Source organism: Syngnathus floridae, chromosome 1, assembly GCF_059516105.1.
Source record: "Syngnathus floridae isolate MCC-2025c chromosome 1, RoL_Sflo_1.0, whole genome shotgun sequence".
Taxonomy (NCBI): Eukaryota; Metazoa; Chordata; class Actinopteri; order Syngnathiformes; family Syngnathidae; genus Syngnathus; species Syngnathus floridae.
The window spans coordinates 12,467,437-12,483,889 of record NC_142413.1 but is presented as its reverse complement, the minus strand read 5'-3'; the positions used below and the strand labels follow the sequence as shown (position 1 = coordinate 12,483,889).

The following is a 16,453-nucleotide window of genomic DNA, read 5'->3' as shown; positions in this document are numbered from 1 at the left end:
AAACTGACTGAACAATATTGTTGTGGAGACATGATATATTGAAACATGAAGGTAATTGTGTTTTATGCTCTACTAATAATGGCATTGATACTCACATTTCAGCAGAACTCTATTGTTGAAAGTCAGAAGGAAGCCGCTCTAAAACAAAACACGTTCTGGGCACGTGTAACGCATTCCACATATGGAGCAAATTAGAATGTCAGCTTGGCAAAATTCTCAGCTTTAACCAGATTCTTCTCGTGACTGGCTACAAAGCCACAGCAAATCTCTTAATGCTGCTGTCTCCCTCTCCTGTGAAGAAACACGGCAGCTAAGTGCATTGTAATGTTGGAGGAAATGGGAAGCTGCCTTTTTAATTTGACTCGCAATGTATTCAATTAGCTTTTTAACGTTCTGCACTTAAATAGTGAGCAGAAGCGTTTCACCTTGTGTTTTCAATAAAGCAACTTTAAGTGAAAATCAACACGTAAAACTTTTTTAACAGTATGTTGTATGTTTTTGCCATACGCTGTCGACTGACAATGGCATCACAGTTGCCAAATCACAGGTCCCATCCAATCACGGCTCAGCTTCAGAAAACTGGCATTTATTCAGATTCCACAAACGAAACATTTATCAAAATAATGTGATTCAATCAGTTGCAGAGAACATATTACAAAGAAAATTTGGGGGTTGGCTTTCCCTTTAAAGAGAAAAGAAGCTATTTGGACATGATGTTAGTCATGACAAGTGTCTCGCCATGCTGGTTCTTGGCTTTGCAGATGTACTTTCCAAAATCAATGGTCTCCATGTCCTCAATGCTGAGGACGCTTTGTGTGATACGTGTCGTTTGACCCCGCCCTCGATTGACGAGCCTCCATGAGGTTTGGGTGTGAACGGGACGCTGGCCCTGAAACAAACAACAAATCATATCCCTCTGTAAAAATCATAACTTGTATTTAGGGGGAGAGGGGAGGGGCTAAAACAAGTCATTTAAGTTGCAACAACTTTTTTTCACAACAGAAAAACTTAAAATATTATGAATTTCATGGAACCTAACAAGTTGTGTGAGGAAAAACTTAGTGTCTGTAACATATCATTGATTAAACTACAATTAAAATAAAAGTACAATCATCCAAAGTGACTGCAAAAAAAAACATTTAATTCAACTCCACTTTCAAATGCACAAAAAGACTATGAACAGATTTTTTTTGTTTTGTTTTTAAACCCGACACCTACCAAAATAAAAAGACATTAAAATCCAGAAGGAAAACACTTTTCAACAAAAACTTATCTTGCCAATTTAGTGGTAATGTGCGTTCTGTCACAGAACCGAAATGCAGTTTTTTTTATAATTCTGGGAGCCAAAAAACAAATCTGAAGCTTGTAGAGCATTTTCTATTTGGGCTCTATAACTCTGGAAAGCCCTTCTTGTAGAAATTAGAGCTGCTACCCCAGAAGAAATGTTTGAATCGTGACTTAAAGGGGAAGTCAACCCCAGTAACGTGTACAATAATATGTTTCCCCACTAGTCCAAACACCACATTCTGATTAATATTTCGTTTGTGGAATATGAGTTTACCCAGCAAAATCCACTTGTTTTTATCCCTCTCAGGAGGCGGCCATTTTGCCACTTACTGTCGACTGAAAATAACACAGTTGACAGGTCTCAAGTCAAAATCGATCACGGCTCAGCTTCATAAACCTGGTGAGCTGACTGTTTAATTGGTTGTTTTGAACAAGACATCCGTCTCACCTGCCCGGGATAAGACCAGGTGAAGCTTACGTCGACGTCTGGCTCCCCTATCACACTGCAGGTCACGTTGACATTGTCGCCTCCGCTCGCCTGCTCAGAAGAAGCCTTCAGGCTCACGAATGGTGGACTGCTGGGGACTGTCGATAGTGGGAAGCGTGCAAGAATGGTCAGGTCCAACTAGCCTAACTTTAGCTGAACCAATAAGCAGACAGTTAACAAGTACAAGTAAAGACAGCTTTACCCTCTACATAGAGCAGCTGGTATTTGGTGGAGATCTGCGGTGTTCCTTTGCCTACGGCCTTGCAGTAGAACACCCCCTGATACTCGTGGTCAGGTTTCTGCAGGACAAAACCCTTGGCGGGGTCATAGTTCACCAAGGTCTCATTGGTCGGGATCTCCTCAGGCGGCACTTCTCTGTGCAGCGACACCTTGGCCTGCGGAGTGGTCACGCGACACGGTACCACGGCCGGCTTGTCTGGGCGCAGGTACACAATCTGGAAGTGGATGTCCGACGGGACAAAGAGGTTGTCCTTGTCTGTAAAAGATTTTTGGCATTGATTATTGTTTTACTTTTACGCAACTTCTTACTAAGGTTTGACAGTTATTAATCATGAAGCCTCTACGTATTTAAAGAATCGAGGCACCCTGAATTTGAGAAAATATAGCAGTGGTGGATTACAGTGATAGCGGGTGTTAGGAGTTCAATCTGCCGATCACTTCTTTAATTTTCTCCAAACACCAGATCTTAGCCTTGGTGTTTATAGATTGTCATGATGTTATCCCACTCATATACCAATCAGTTACATGGATTTTGGTAGTCACAGGTTGTGAATTTGTAGATGCAACACAAGTATGCATTCATCTCATCGGAGTCGTGGATAAGCCTATCTTTGGGAGACAAACGGGGTATATTGCAGGGAAAAACTAATAAACAGCACTATATTTCCATTGTCATTCATGCTTCATAAAGTCTTCAAGAAGAACTTAAACAATTTGTTTCAAACAATTAAGGCATATTGAAAAAACAAAATGTGTTAGTGATTTGATTAGAGCTGTCAAAAATCAGTTGATTATTAGACGATCGTTTATCAAATTAATCGACGACTATTTTGATATTCGACTAATCGTTTAGAGCCCCTATTATCTTCAAATTGTCCAAATACGCTGCCTTCAGCGTCTCAACAGTAAATTGATTTCTATAACTGAATCATAAAGGTTGTTGAGTAGAGTACCACATCAATTTCTGTCATGTAATATTCCTTAATTGCCGGTTAGTTTTGTTAATCACAAAATAAAAAAACAATAATTGGTAAAGTTTTGTAGTGAAAATGCATAACAAAAAAAAAAATCAACAATTTCTACAAAAGCTGTATGTTCATTCACCTGCAAAATAGATGTGGGAGGCATACACACGTTCATGGTCCTTTTCGCACTCACCACCATCACACACGATCACCCAGCAACTGTACTGTCCAGTGTCAGCAGCTGAGGGTGAGGTCAGGATGAGCTGACTGTACTTGTCGCTCTGTATAATGCTGAAGGAGGAAAACAGAAAGTATGGGAAGTCATACTGTGATATCCGGCTCGAGGTCCATGCACTAATACGCTATTTGTCCTTATGTCCACATTGCAGCACTGTTCATGAATGCACTTTGAGATCACCTGAGCCGAGAGTCGTTGAAGGTGTCCAGGTATGTGGGATAAGACCACCCAATGTTGGAGCCTTTGCAGCGCAGCTCTATGTCATTCCCGGGGGCCAGAATGGTGCTCTGGCCCAGACGCAGGAAACGGCCTTTTTCCAACACCTGTGTCAGAAGGCTGTGACCTCTCCCTCCTACCTCCTTCAGTTTGGGGTGACGCATCTTCCCCCGTTTCCCTCCCGGTCTGATTCGATTTTCCCCTGAATCCTTTCTTCTCTTGGCTTGCTGGCAAGAGCCTTTAAAAGAGAGTTAGACAATCTTTTTTTTTTTTACCTGTTGCCACCTGTTTTAGAAATGCATGCAGCTTGGCAAATTTCATGATCTATTTTCAACAGTGATGTCCTTAGTCATCTCCCATCTTCCCATGAAGTCTGAAACAATGGCGGATGGTGCGATCTGACATTGACCATGGAATTAATCTTTCATTTCTTTGGAAGTCGTTCTAGCCTACAATTAATTTTTATTCATCTCTTGAAATTGTTATTGATTTTCCTGCCTCTGTGACATCCGGAGAGGTTAGCTATTTGACTATTTGTCACCCTTTAAATAGGTTGACTGATTATAAGTTTGACAATACCTGTAATGTTAATTAGGGGTCATATACTTATGTCAACAATACGACCGCTAAAGCTCGATTTTACGCGCACTTTGGAGTCCAGAATTTGGGACTTGCGTTAACCCCAAAAGCACGTTGTAACGAAATCTTGGTGTGTTTTTTTTAGAAAGGCTTGTTTTTTTTAGGCAGCCGAAGGGGTCCTTTGTCACGTTAATTTAGGTCATGCATGTTGTTGGGCAGCCGTTTGCTCCACATACACACATCGGAGTCTGTTGACATTTTATTAAAAGAGAAGCAATACGCAGACGACAATATCTGGCAGATTAGTAAATCATTTTGATTCTATGTGAATAACATTTAAGTTACTTGGGTTAAGATCTTTGTTTTTTTTCTTTCATTGGCAGAGGGCTACCAGCAATTTTGTCCATGTTTGTTTTTGTCTAGTAAGAGTGCTCATTACCACTCACATCCGGATTTTTTAACCTTGGCTAAAATCAAGCCCAAGTTGAACACTGGTGTCTGGGGATTTTTTGTGCGTGTGCTTCCAGTAGCTATAATAACATCCGACCAAGATGCTTGAAATCCTTTTGTTCTGTCATATGTAGCCCAATATACTCTCACTGTTGATGCTGGTCATTTCATTCTCAAGGAGCACTGAAATAAATCTACAAAACAGTCTTTATGCAGATGAGGTGTTCCACTTTCATAACGAATGGAGGACCACTTCCATCACAAGGCATGTTTATCAAAAACGTGTAGTGAAACTACAAACTCGGAGAACTGCATGTGATTGTACAAAAGTGCCCCCAAACTAATATTCTGTTTCAGTTTTTCCAGAATTTAGCAACGGTCCTCGTGGGTGGGCTGGAGCCGATCACAACTGAGTTTGTGCTAGAGGCTATAGGAACATATTAGACAATCATTCACAGTCATGGACGATGAGTGTGTTCAATTTTCCAAACATGCAAGTTTTTGGAATGTGGGAGGAAGTTGGCGAATGCGTTAAAAATAGAAACAAGGATGAGGAGAACATGGCAACTCCAAAAAGGAAGTGGAGCTAACCACAATCCTCAGAACTTTGATGGCTGATACCTGAGTTCGCCATGATAACACAAAGTCAATTGCATTCAAACAAATTTTGCAACAGACTTACCATGATGGAGCGCCACCCAAAACAGTGCGAGGCAAAGCACAACAAAAAGCTTCATGCTGTGCTGGATGTTTGGTCCCAAGGCTGAGCACCGCAAAAGACCTCTCAAGAGGGGGCTTTTAAAGGGGCTTCAGGATGGTAATGTAGGTCAGAGTCTGTAGGCTCCGGCTGCACTCTTCAGCTTTCCAGCGCCATCCCTCCTCTGGAATGAGAGGGAAGGGAAAGTAAAAAAAAAAAAAAAAACTCAGGGAACTTTGGTGAACTTCCCTCCTTTCTTGTGGATCAGTTGACCCAAATGTTCTTTAACGTCCTCTGCTGGTCAAAAATGTGTACAACAACTCCACCACCTCAGCTGCACTTTTCATCCTGTTTTTTTACTTGAATGACGGTCGTTTGTACGTGGCAGTCCATAGACGGTGTGGTGAGGTTTATGGTTAATGAGGCAGTCCTTTTTACACCTTTGTGAGTCAAGTTTTATTTTGACTTTTAAATGTTTTTTTAATTTTGAAAAAAAAATCCGCGATGTAGTGAAGCCGCGATAAACGAAACACGAAGTAGCGAGGGATCACTGCCCCTCGCCCACACACACACACCTATATAGCACTCACAATTGAGAATTCTAAATACCAAGAGGAGAAAGCATGTAAAAACCCTGCATCGAGCTCTTCCTTTAATATCTTATGAACCTGTACAAGCGATACAGTCCACATACCTGGGAAACATATTATGTCCCTAAGGCTGTATTAGTAGTATGCAGTATTAAAGCCCAGTTTGCCATAGTGTGATAAAAAATAAAAACACATAATTACCGTAAGAAATTATAATCAAATAACATAATTCATTCAGACTGTAACAGTTGAAACATACAGAAAGGCCAGACTCTTTGTAAAGTTAATCGTTACATAACACTTGTCGCTCTGTTCTAGCATATCATGAATAAACAAAAGCAACAAATACATGCCTTCTAAATTGAGACTGCATATCAAACTAAATATATGTATTTGTCGAGATTGTAATCACATGAAACTACTGTGATGAATCATCTAAAATATACTGATTAACATTTTGAGCGTTGTACAACATGAAAGAAAATAAAAGTGCTTTAAACACTCACCAATCACAGCATTAGCTACACGTTGCACAATGCACGTCATGATATGTAATGCAAGTGCTGTATTTAAGTATCTGAATACACATGTTGAGTTTGGATGGACCTTTTAATGTGTTTTTGTGGTTGTAGTGTTGCTTTCTATCGTGCGGGTGTACCTAATGTTATGGCATATAGCACAAAATCTGCGTATCAAAAGACTAAAAATACACTTGCGCTATTAAATGAACAAAGGAATTTAAAAAATGGTTTTGCAAAGGCAACCTTCTTACAATGAAAAGCAAATTCTCTAACAAGTAACGTCCATACTAAAACCATCTCAGTCTTGCACTGACTGTGTCAATCTGCGGAAAATCACTCTCCAGTGTGTTACCTGTCCTTTCCATTGTGCCCGAGACACAATGTCAGAGCAGTCGCTCATCATGCGACCACTGACACAAAATACTGACATGGCTTTCAAAGACCGATTGTAGTGAGGCCCACGTTGGTGAAACTGTTTATATGAGTTCCTGGAGCAATGGTTTTATGTATGTTGGGCCTGGGTTTCACCTCACAGTATATTAGCATTAAAATGAAGGAATCTTAAAACTGGCTGGTCTTCTCTGGGCAGATGAAGCGCTCCTGTTGCTTCTTGACTGCAGTCGATCCGGCCTGTTTGACAGTACTGCTTGTGCCCTGGAGAGAGCGCTGGCGCTCCACACTGTGCCACATGCCATAACCGAAATAGATCAAGAAGCCTAAGAGATGGAATAAGTGGGGGAAAAGAAATATACTGTATAAAAAAAAGTAATGCTAAAAAATACTGTACAACTGTTTATACACACACACACAAACACACACACGTGTGTGTGTATATATATATATGTATATATATATGTGTGTGTATGTATAGATATACGTATATATGTATATATATGTATATATGTATGTATATATATATGTATATATGTATATGTATGTATGTATATATATATATATATGTATATATGTATATATATATATGTATGTATACGTATATATATGTATATACATACATATGTATGTGTGCTGTCGGTGATTTATATTACTTTTTTAAACTGATTATTTGCACATTATAATTAATCATATTAATCTACTTCTGTTATTTTCAACATGCGTGAATAAATGTCCCATTGCACAAGGGGGAAAAAAGTGCACTGCAGCCACAATAAAACAATAAACAATTTTGCTCACTTAATTTGTGAACATATTTGTATAAAGAAGGCCAAATGCTTTAAAGAAAATAGCTTCTTTACTCACACATGCACAAGTCAATAGCCGTAGTATTTCACTACAACCGTATTGATGAGTGCGTTCAAATGTTTCCAAGTTCATTCAAATGTATTCCCGAGTACATACCTCAGAGTTTGTTAGAACTTATTCGCCAGTCAAAATGTTTACTCAACAATGGCAGCTTCACACTTTTATAATTTCATTAGAAGTTTGTTTAAAACTACAATCCTGTTTAATTCTAACTCATTCATCGCCATTGTCGGCTATAGATATAAAAGATTGATTTTAATTGGGGTGGCAATCAATAAGATAAGAGACTTACCTAGCGCCATCCACACGGAGAAACGTATCCAAGTGTCTCCACTCAATTGAACCATAAGGTAAACATTAACAAAGATGCTAAGAATAGGCAGAAACGGCAAAAGGGGAACCTGTCGTGACACACACGCACACACACACACACATAGGCAGACAATAACTATGAGTTTTTGTGTTCAACAACATCACTTAATAATTTTCAGACGTGCGGTACATACCATGAAGGAAACCCTCTGAGCGGTCTGTGGCTGTCTGCAAATCATGACGACGCAACCGACAAAGATAAGTAAGCACACGGACAGTGTTGCAAAGATCCATACTTCCATTCCAATGATGGTGTCAATGTGGTAAGTGGTCAGATAGCTGATCACACATACCAGCAGCACTGTGTTTAAACAAAAGACACGCAAACAATTCTTACTCATACACAGTGTATCTTAATTTTGTTAAACATGAGTCAGGAAATTGCACTAGTTTCATGGTTTCATCTGGATCTCCTATTTCAGGGGTGTCAAACTCATTTTTTTCACGGGCCACATTGTAGTCATAGTTTCTTTTGGAGGGCCATTATGACTGTCAACCCAAATAAATGTATGAGCACCTCATATTATATACAGTATAAGCTACAAAACAAATGACTCCTTTTCAAATCAGACTCGTAAAAACTGGTCAAATATTTAAAAAAAGAGATCTTTTTAAAAGTGAAGACAATTTGCAATTCTAGTAATGACACGCGAATTTGATGCACAATTTGTCTTCACGAGCCACATAAAATGATGTGGCGGGCCGTATCTGGCCCCCGGGCCTTGAGTTTGACACCTGTGTCCTATTTGATCATGTCAAATAGATGAGACATTTGCCTCACCTAGCACACAAATGGAAAAGTTGACCGTGCTGGATGAATGCTCAGAGGGGGACGTAGGTGGGTGAAGGATCGCCTGCAGAACTGAGCCTTCTGCTTTTAGCGTGTTGAGGTGGGACTCCGATTCAGTCAGTTCTGACTCGCCCTCCTCAGAGGACAGATAGTCCCTTTTACAGCCACCTTCCCTTTGACGCTCCAAAGCGCCATCTGGCTGATACCTGGAGGTGAAAATTTATTGGATCTGTTGTCTCCAGGCATTTTTCTTCAATACAAACACCTTAAAATGACACAGTAAATATTACACAGCGCAAACTTGAGCTTTATAGGTTGTATGGCAGCCTCTCTAAGTTGTACTCTGTCCCTTGCCCAAAGTCAGCTGGGATAGCTGCCATCTTATCAGCGAACTTAATAAGGACAATTCGGAGGAACGAGTGATTGTCAGGCCTGATCAACACATAAACCTTGAAGTAATTTTAATTGCTGTGACAACTACATTTTAAGATGAGATATTTACACATGAAAATAAGATGATAAAAAATGCTAATTAGAAAAAATATGTTGTAAAGTGTCCTTATGTGCCGTTAAAGTGCCATGATCCGAAAATGACGCACACACTGAGTAGTAGAGCATAGAGTACACACTGTTACCTCGTCACCCCCTTCATATTTATACAAGAGCCACATTTACAGCTCTTACATCACAAGTTGCACTTTATAGAATTGGGTAATCATTCCTGTGGCTTTTCAAGTAGAAATAAATGTTGCGAACATAAGATTGGTTTTGTTAACAGAGTAAATGTACTCACCTGAGAATCAGTACACACACAGCAACCAGTGAGTAGGCCAGCAGAGTTCCAATAGACATCATGTCAACCAAAGCTTTGAGGTCAAACAGGAAAGCCATGACGGCTATACCGCAAGCAAAGAAAACAAACACACTTAGCACATTTGACGTAAAAACACTAAAACACATACGTACACAAAACTGGACCACCACCTGGACATCTGCAAGCTCAATCTTTTCCCATAAATAGACAGCACCAGATTATAGCTAAGACTTAGATCCAGCAAGACCATAAACATTTCATGCAGTCATTTCCACAGTAGTATATTTCCTTCAACTGATAAATTAGCAGACATCATCTCCATACTGAGTTTAGTTTGATATGACACTTTGGTGCGGCTCACAGCTCCCTCTCTTGTGTCCCAGCAACTGACTCTTGCATGGAGTTGATCTCAGCCGGTCTGTGCAATTCTGCCGCTTTTTGCAATGTCGTGTTATAACATAAAACCACAATTCAAAAAGTTGTTTTGTATGCCGGCATGACACAACTCTCTATGGGTGCAACTGCATCCTACTGAGTTGGAGGTCTTAGTTTGCACGGTAAAAGTAATGCTGCATTGGAATAAAAAGTTGCATGACAAGTTAAAAGAGCAGCAGATTAAAAAAATGCTACGTGTCTGGACTTCATTGTATTTCATTCATGAACATGACAACAGGGTGCATACGAACCCTCTGAATCACACGAGAAATCTATTCATGGAATGCATAATTATTGTCATCTTCATCTTTCTTATTTTTCATAAGACCCTCCTGGTTGTATGGTCACACACGGACACGTGCAATATGATCATTTCACAGCGGTGATCTGTGATCGCCCTGGTCAACTTTACATCATCTCCCCCGAGGATGTCTGCTTGCAATACCTCATAAATATACTTTGCGTACCGGTTTCATTCCTGCACAGATTCCAGCAAATCAGTTTCTGGTTCCACCATGTCAATTAGGACTGTGCGCCTCTCGTGTGCTGATCTTAAAAAATATCAGAGGATCCACTTTCATTGGCCGTCAGCTTCATTGGCAAGTCAGCTGTGTTCACATCCACAACAGCCCAAAAAATGTCAACTGTGTCAAAGTGTGCCAACTGTGTTTCTGTGAAATTAGTAAACCAGTCTAGCCTGCACATGCGCATATTTAAGCCACGCCATCCACCAGACTTTCACTGGGCACGAGTATAGAGACCAGGCAAACAAAAAAAGAAGGATAATATTTGCAGAATCATTGGAAAGGAACAATTTGCCTCGATGAAAAATGTAAATAATCTCTTTTGTTTCAGCAGTTAACATTACTGTAGTTTATTGCATAAGCATCATCTTCTCAATGTAGAGAATACCCAAGCGATAATCTAATTATAAAAATAAAAGTACATACTCATCCACCCACCTTCGTTATTGCTAATACAGACGATGTTGTGGATGGGCTAGAGCGTGTGTATATTGTTGACATTTCATTTAGAACATTTATTATGAGAAAAAGAGTAATGCTTAAATTCCCCCCAAAAGGTTCTGTGTTTTTATCTATTTGTTGTTTTTGGGGGGGTCTCCATTTTTCCTCAAAATAATGTCACCATAAAAATGATGTTCTAGCGTGTACTCGCAACAACTCAGCTATTATTTTGTCCTGTTGGCCAGCTCACTTGACTTGGGGAAAAAAAATGACATGCACTTTAGCAAACCATCACAAACATGAACATGCAGCCATCACCACCGACACCGCGTGACGACGATTCAAAGCCAAATAAAGTCCACACCACAAGCCTGTACACAGCTTGTATGGCTGCTTACCCGCGGTGGTACCTGCCGCCATGGTGGCAGCCACAGGCGACTGCCGCTTACTCACTTTGGACATAAATTTGAACAGAATGCCATCTCGTGCCATGGCAAAGAGAATGCGTGGTAGTGGGAACATGGCGCCCAACAGGCTATGGAGAAGAGGGTTCATGGTTAAGTGGAGAACACAGAGAAAAGGACACATTTCACCTGCACAACTGTGAAAGCACACGTGAAAGGCAGGGATGAGGGAGGGTTAATTATTTTAACCACAAATTGTGCACATGGGTAGCTATGAGTTTTTCTTGGGCAGTGTCTTTCACAGTTGATTGGTGGAGAAGCTCTTTGCTCCCTTGCTCTCACCTGCTACTACACCGGAACTCATAGTGGCAATAAGGGGGGTCTTCGTCTTAGGATTGATTCGGGCTAAGGCTTTGAAAAGCACCCCATCCTCTGCCATAGCATAGATTACACGAGGCATAGGGAAAATGGAGCCCAGCAGACTGCATGAGACAGCAGAGACATGCAAGGCCAACACGTTAGTCAAGACACCCAAAAGCACACGCACATGAGGACACAGCAACCACAATCACATCTTAAAAGCTTCACAGTGGGAGGGAAGGAGGGAGGGTGTGCCTTTCTTTTCCGATGGGGCATTATTAGTCAGTACAAATAACATCAAGTGGAATTTTTTTTTCAAGCAGATGTGACTTAATCTTCCAAGGAAAGCATTGTTGGTGCTATTCTTATAATGTTCTTCTATTCTTTTGATGTCACGGCATTTTGTGCTTGAAAACAACAACTATCAAGCAGTGAAATGGAGCCAAACAAAACAATGAGAATGGGGCAAAACCGCAAAAACAACTTGATCAGTTGTAAAATCTCCAATGCAGGATATTACACAATCACAAAGAGCAGACCATGGAAAATTTGTCAATCAATCAATCTAAGTTAATTAAAAAAAACAAATGAAGAATGAACATGACCTTATGTTCCCTTAAAGAAATATGAGATTGAAAAAAAACATATCGGTAAAGAAAGGCACAATGGGCTTCAGACTTGTTTTTTATTTTGGTTCTATGACCTTTTATTTGGTCACACTTTTTCTATGACTCGTTAAATTATGGCTTGAATGACTGACAATTTCATTTGATGACAGCTGAGCTGATGGGTTTTGAGTGCTTCACTTTCACACTCGCCCTTTGGATCATCTACTGCCATAGTTATATAATATATACTGTATATAATGCAAGGCTCTCCATTTTTTCAAGAATTGTGGAGCAGATTTGCTAATCAATGATTTCATTTGTGTAACAATTTTCAAATTTTGAGGAGCAGTTTTTTTTTTTTTTTTTTCCGGTAATTCAGTAAATATGAGGACGTAACTGAGGACTTAATTTTGGGCTGCAGCTAAGAAATATCTGAGTATTCAACAATCAAATATTCAGAAATAGGAAATAAGCCATTTTACAGAACGCGTGACCTGGTTTTGCAAAGCTGCCAACTAACAGAAAATTTGAATTTTAAATTATACATAAAAAACTTTCACGTGCAAGGTCTGTGTTGACTACACGACACACTTTTATTATTTTTGCCACGGAGACGGTTGTTCATAGTATTGCTCTTCAAGTGTGTTATATATGAGTCGCAAAATTTTAATTTTGATATGTAATCAGCGATGCAAAAAAACAAGTCGTTTACGCACACTCCCTTTTGGCCGCCCATGTATAATCATTTCAAATCAAGAGCAAGACTGGCAGCATGCACAATGATATATATTTGTATCCACAAATTATGACATTGAATGTACAAAAAAAGTCAGATGGGTTACCTGGTAGACAGGGCACATAGTGAACCTACAGCGACCACATATTTGGCAGGGCTCCATCCCACATACTCAAAAGCCATGGGCAAAGGGCTTTTTTCATCCAACAGGTAGTAAGGCATCATGAGTGTGAGCGCGGCCGAAACACCAAAGTACGCCAGGAAACACACAGTCAGTGACACCACTATGCCGATAGGAATGGCCCTCTGAGGGTTCCTCACCTCCTCACCTGCAGTAGAAAACAACAAGTACTGTACAATACATCGGTCGTCATGTTGCAATCTTACATCATGCTTTTTTTCACTCCAATTTCTGTTTCAGCGTGGCAGAGAATTGTGCCATGAGTACATTTGAATGTAATACTTATCAAAAGAAATAAAAAATAAATAAAACCCATCACCTGCAAACTAATTCAATGCAGATGAATTTCAAACCTAAGTTTTACAGCCGTAAGGCCAAGCTCATACCTGTAGTTGCTATGCAATCAAAGCCCACAAAAGCATAGAAGCAGGTGGCGGCTCCAGCTAATGTTCCACTGAAACCGTATGGCATGAATCCTCCAGCTCCATAATCACTGCTCACGTTACCTGTAGCTGATAAGTTCCTAAAACAAAAAAAAAATGTTAAAGGAAGTATATTCTTACTACATTTTAAGCCACTGTACAATTTGTGCAATGGGAAAATAATCACCTGGATACTATGGTAAGATTTACTAGAGAATCTTCTGTTATCTTCCAGTTGTTTGCATCTCCTTTTACAAAGCCAGAGATGATAACAAAGAACAACACGAGCACATTGACAGAGGTGAAGACTTTGTTGACCCAGGCTGACTCCTTAACCCCAAATGACAGTAGCCCTGCATGAGTACAAACACAATGAGCATAAAAACTACAAATCCATTGCTATTAGTCCAATTCAAACAGTTTGTATTATGTTTGATTACAATTAGGGGGGAGGCGGTAAGGGGGAAAACAAATACAAAATACATAGTGAGGATCATTTATTTTCTTACCAGACAGCAGCAGAATCAAACAGACTGCAAAGAAGTCAGGATACTGAGCCAGACCAGGAGAGTTCATGCTAAAGTAAGTTTTACAGAATATTTCAATATGTCCTCCTGTCATTTCATCAAATGTTGCGCTCCAAGCCCGAGCTACTGAGGAGGTACCTGTTACAAAAGAGAGGACAAAACATACACGTGAATTATGATGAACATACCAACAGAGATAAATGTCAATAATGTGGCGGTAATTCACCAATCACATAGGAGAGAATCAAATTCCAACCGGTGATAAAGGCCCATATCTCCCCTACAGTCACATAACTGTAAAGGTAAGCCGAACCAGTCTTTGGGACGCGGGCTCCAAACTCAGCATAACAAAGGCCGGCCATGACAGAAGCCAGTGCAGCAATGAGGAAGGAGACGACTATGCTGGGACCAGAGTTTCCCTTGGCTACTTCTCCAGCCAGGACGTAGACACCCGCGCCCAGAGTGCTGCCCACGCCGAGGGCAATCAGGTCCACAGTTCCCAAGCAACGGCAGAGCTTGGAGTCCTCCAAACTGTTAAGGTCAACCAACTTTCGGCGCACAAGGGAACGGCCAAAGGACAGAACCTGCTCTAACATGTTGTCGCCTGTGAACACACAAAAGAATTTCTGAAAATATGTAAGCAGTTAAAGCGTGAATATTTGTACTGAATTTCATCTTAATGAAAAGTTCTGTTGCTTATGCATCAGCACCAAAGCACACAAAAATGAAGCCAGGTGAGGGCAGAAAGAGCAAATGAGCAATTTGAAATGCGCCTCAAGAGAAATGGGACACACTTTGGGAATGCTGCCAAAGGGGTACCATTCATTGAGTAAGCATTCCATTAGGAATCAATTGTTTGGAGTTATGGTGCAGATCGGACAATTCAAAGGACTGCATTCACTAACTGAGCATGAATGCATCATTATGACCCAGCAACCGCATTCCAATATCACTCAATATAAATTATCCTGCACTAGAAACAGAGAATCCGCAGGAAAGTGTAGCGCAAAGTTCCATTAAAATAACTCCATTTGTGAATATAATATATATAAAAAAACAAAAATTAATTCCTTCTCCTTACCGGTTAAAATAATCATTTTCTTCAGGTTTTTAACTGAATTTAACTGTGCATCAATCCCCATTAGAGAACCATGAGAACTGGATTTTGGATGACAGCTCAGCTCCATTATATGGTCTACATGGTGTTACAGTTCATGAAAAATGTAGACCCTAAAGACCAAATTGAGTTATTTTTTATTCTTTTTTAAATTGTTTTAGAATATGTTGTGCAGCTTTTTCCTTATCTGCCTAAAAGGATCCTGCATAATCCCCCACCCCCCAAAATAAACAGATTTACTTTTTTTAAAGCATTTATGATCATAGCCAATCAGAGATACGCTCCTACCTGTGAATATGATTCAACAAGGATAGTCCAAAATTCTGAAGAAAAAGTAACAAGTACCAAGATGTTTCTGCATGGAAACTTTGCAGGTCCGTTATAGTCAGACTGGCGATCGCTTGAGCTGCAGCCTTAAGTTGTGACTGAAAACTAGCTTCCACACTAATTCACCTCCCTTACTGTGCAAACTGTTGAGCAGGATTTTTACTCCTCCCCTCTGTTCTCAGTATTCCTTTATAGGATCTGCCCTGCCTCGCCCCAGGAGAGAGATATCCCCATTCCTCATTTTCATGCTTGTTATTTGGAATACAAATATACAACATAAGTTTAAATAGATACATATATGTACGTAAATATATACGTATATGTATATGTATCTCCTCCTGAGACCCAGCAATTCACTTTTGTCCTCTGTAGTTAATTCCTGTTGGCAATTCCTGTTGGCCCTTACAGAGGACATCCTAGGCTTTTCACATTTTCCATAACCAAGTCCTGATGTCCTCTTCAAAGAAAATATTGTAAACATAAATAAAAAAGTTTTGATTTTTTTTTTTTTACTGCAGTAATGTCTTTTCATATATGTGTGTATAAGAATATACAATGCAAGACAAGTTGTTATCATTGTCATTATCATATTTATAATATTAATATCATCTAGTTGAGGCAAAAGGAGGCCTATGGTGCAGGTTCAGATGCTGCTTAGCAAGCACTGATAAGTAGTTGAGCAACTGGCATTGACAAACAATGTGTCAAACATTTGTGTTTACCCAGTGCAGGCAAGAGGAGTGCTACTAAAAGCATAGCTGCTGATTGGTCACTGAAGGATGGACGAGTAACAGGAAAGAGGGGGAGGGGGGGTCGCCCTCCTAATGGATGACAGGTATTGCTCAATCTTCTATGAGCTATTGGA

General features: G+C 40.0%; 2 protein-coding genes across 4 annotated transcripts; both read right to left on the bottom strand.

Annotated features, from left to right (window-relative positions):
- Positions 1–565: 565 nt before the first annotated feature.
- On the bottom strand, positions 566–5,372 carry pdgfrl (platelet-derived growth factor receptor-like). The gene is made up of 6 exons (XM_088370137.1): positions 5,145–5,372; positions 3,398–3,671; positions 3,119–3,270; positions 1,977–2,270; positions 1,736–1,872; positions 566–889 (listed from the first exon to the last, which is right to left on the bottom strand). Exons 1-6 carry the CDS (start codon positions 5,197–5,199, stop codon positions 701–703), a joined length of 1,101 nt encoding a protein of 366 aa, XP_088226263.1. The 5' UTR covers positions 5,200–5,372; the 3' UTR covers positions 566–700.
- A 413-nt stretch (positions 5,373–5,785) lies between these two features.
- Positions 5,786–15,729, bottom strand: slc7a2 (solute carrier family 7 member 2). Of its 3 annotated transcripts, none has more exons than XM_088370112.1 (12): positions 15,550–15,729; positions 14,371–14,748; positions 14,127–14,282; positions 13,805–13,970; positions 13,582–13,718; positions 13,121–13,343; positions 11,653–11,792; positions 9,486–9,588; positions 8,684–8,898; positions 8,037–8,203; positions 7,823–7,931; positions 5,786–6,986 (listed from the first exon to the last, which is right to left on the bottom strand). In XM_088370112.1, the coding sequence occupies exons 2-12, from the start codon at positions 14,738–14,740 to the stop codon at positions 6,832–6,834; spliced, it is 1,941 nt and encodes a 646-aa protein (XP_088226238.1). In that variant the 5' UTR covers positions 14,741–14,748; positions 15,550–15,729; the 3' UTR covers positions 5,786–6,831. The 3 variants fall into 3 exon arrangements, with proteins under 3 accessions (XP_088226238.1, XP_088226228.1, XP_088226234.1); XM_088370102.1 differs by having other exon boundaries at positions 15,607–15,707; XM_088370108.1 differs by lacking the exon at positions 11,653–11,792 and adding an exon at positions 11,305–11,441 and having other exon boundaries at positions 15,607–15,707.
- Positions 15,730–16,453: the final 724 nt, after the last annotated feature.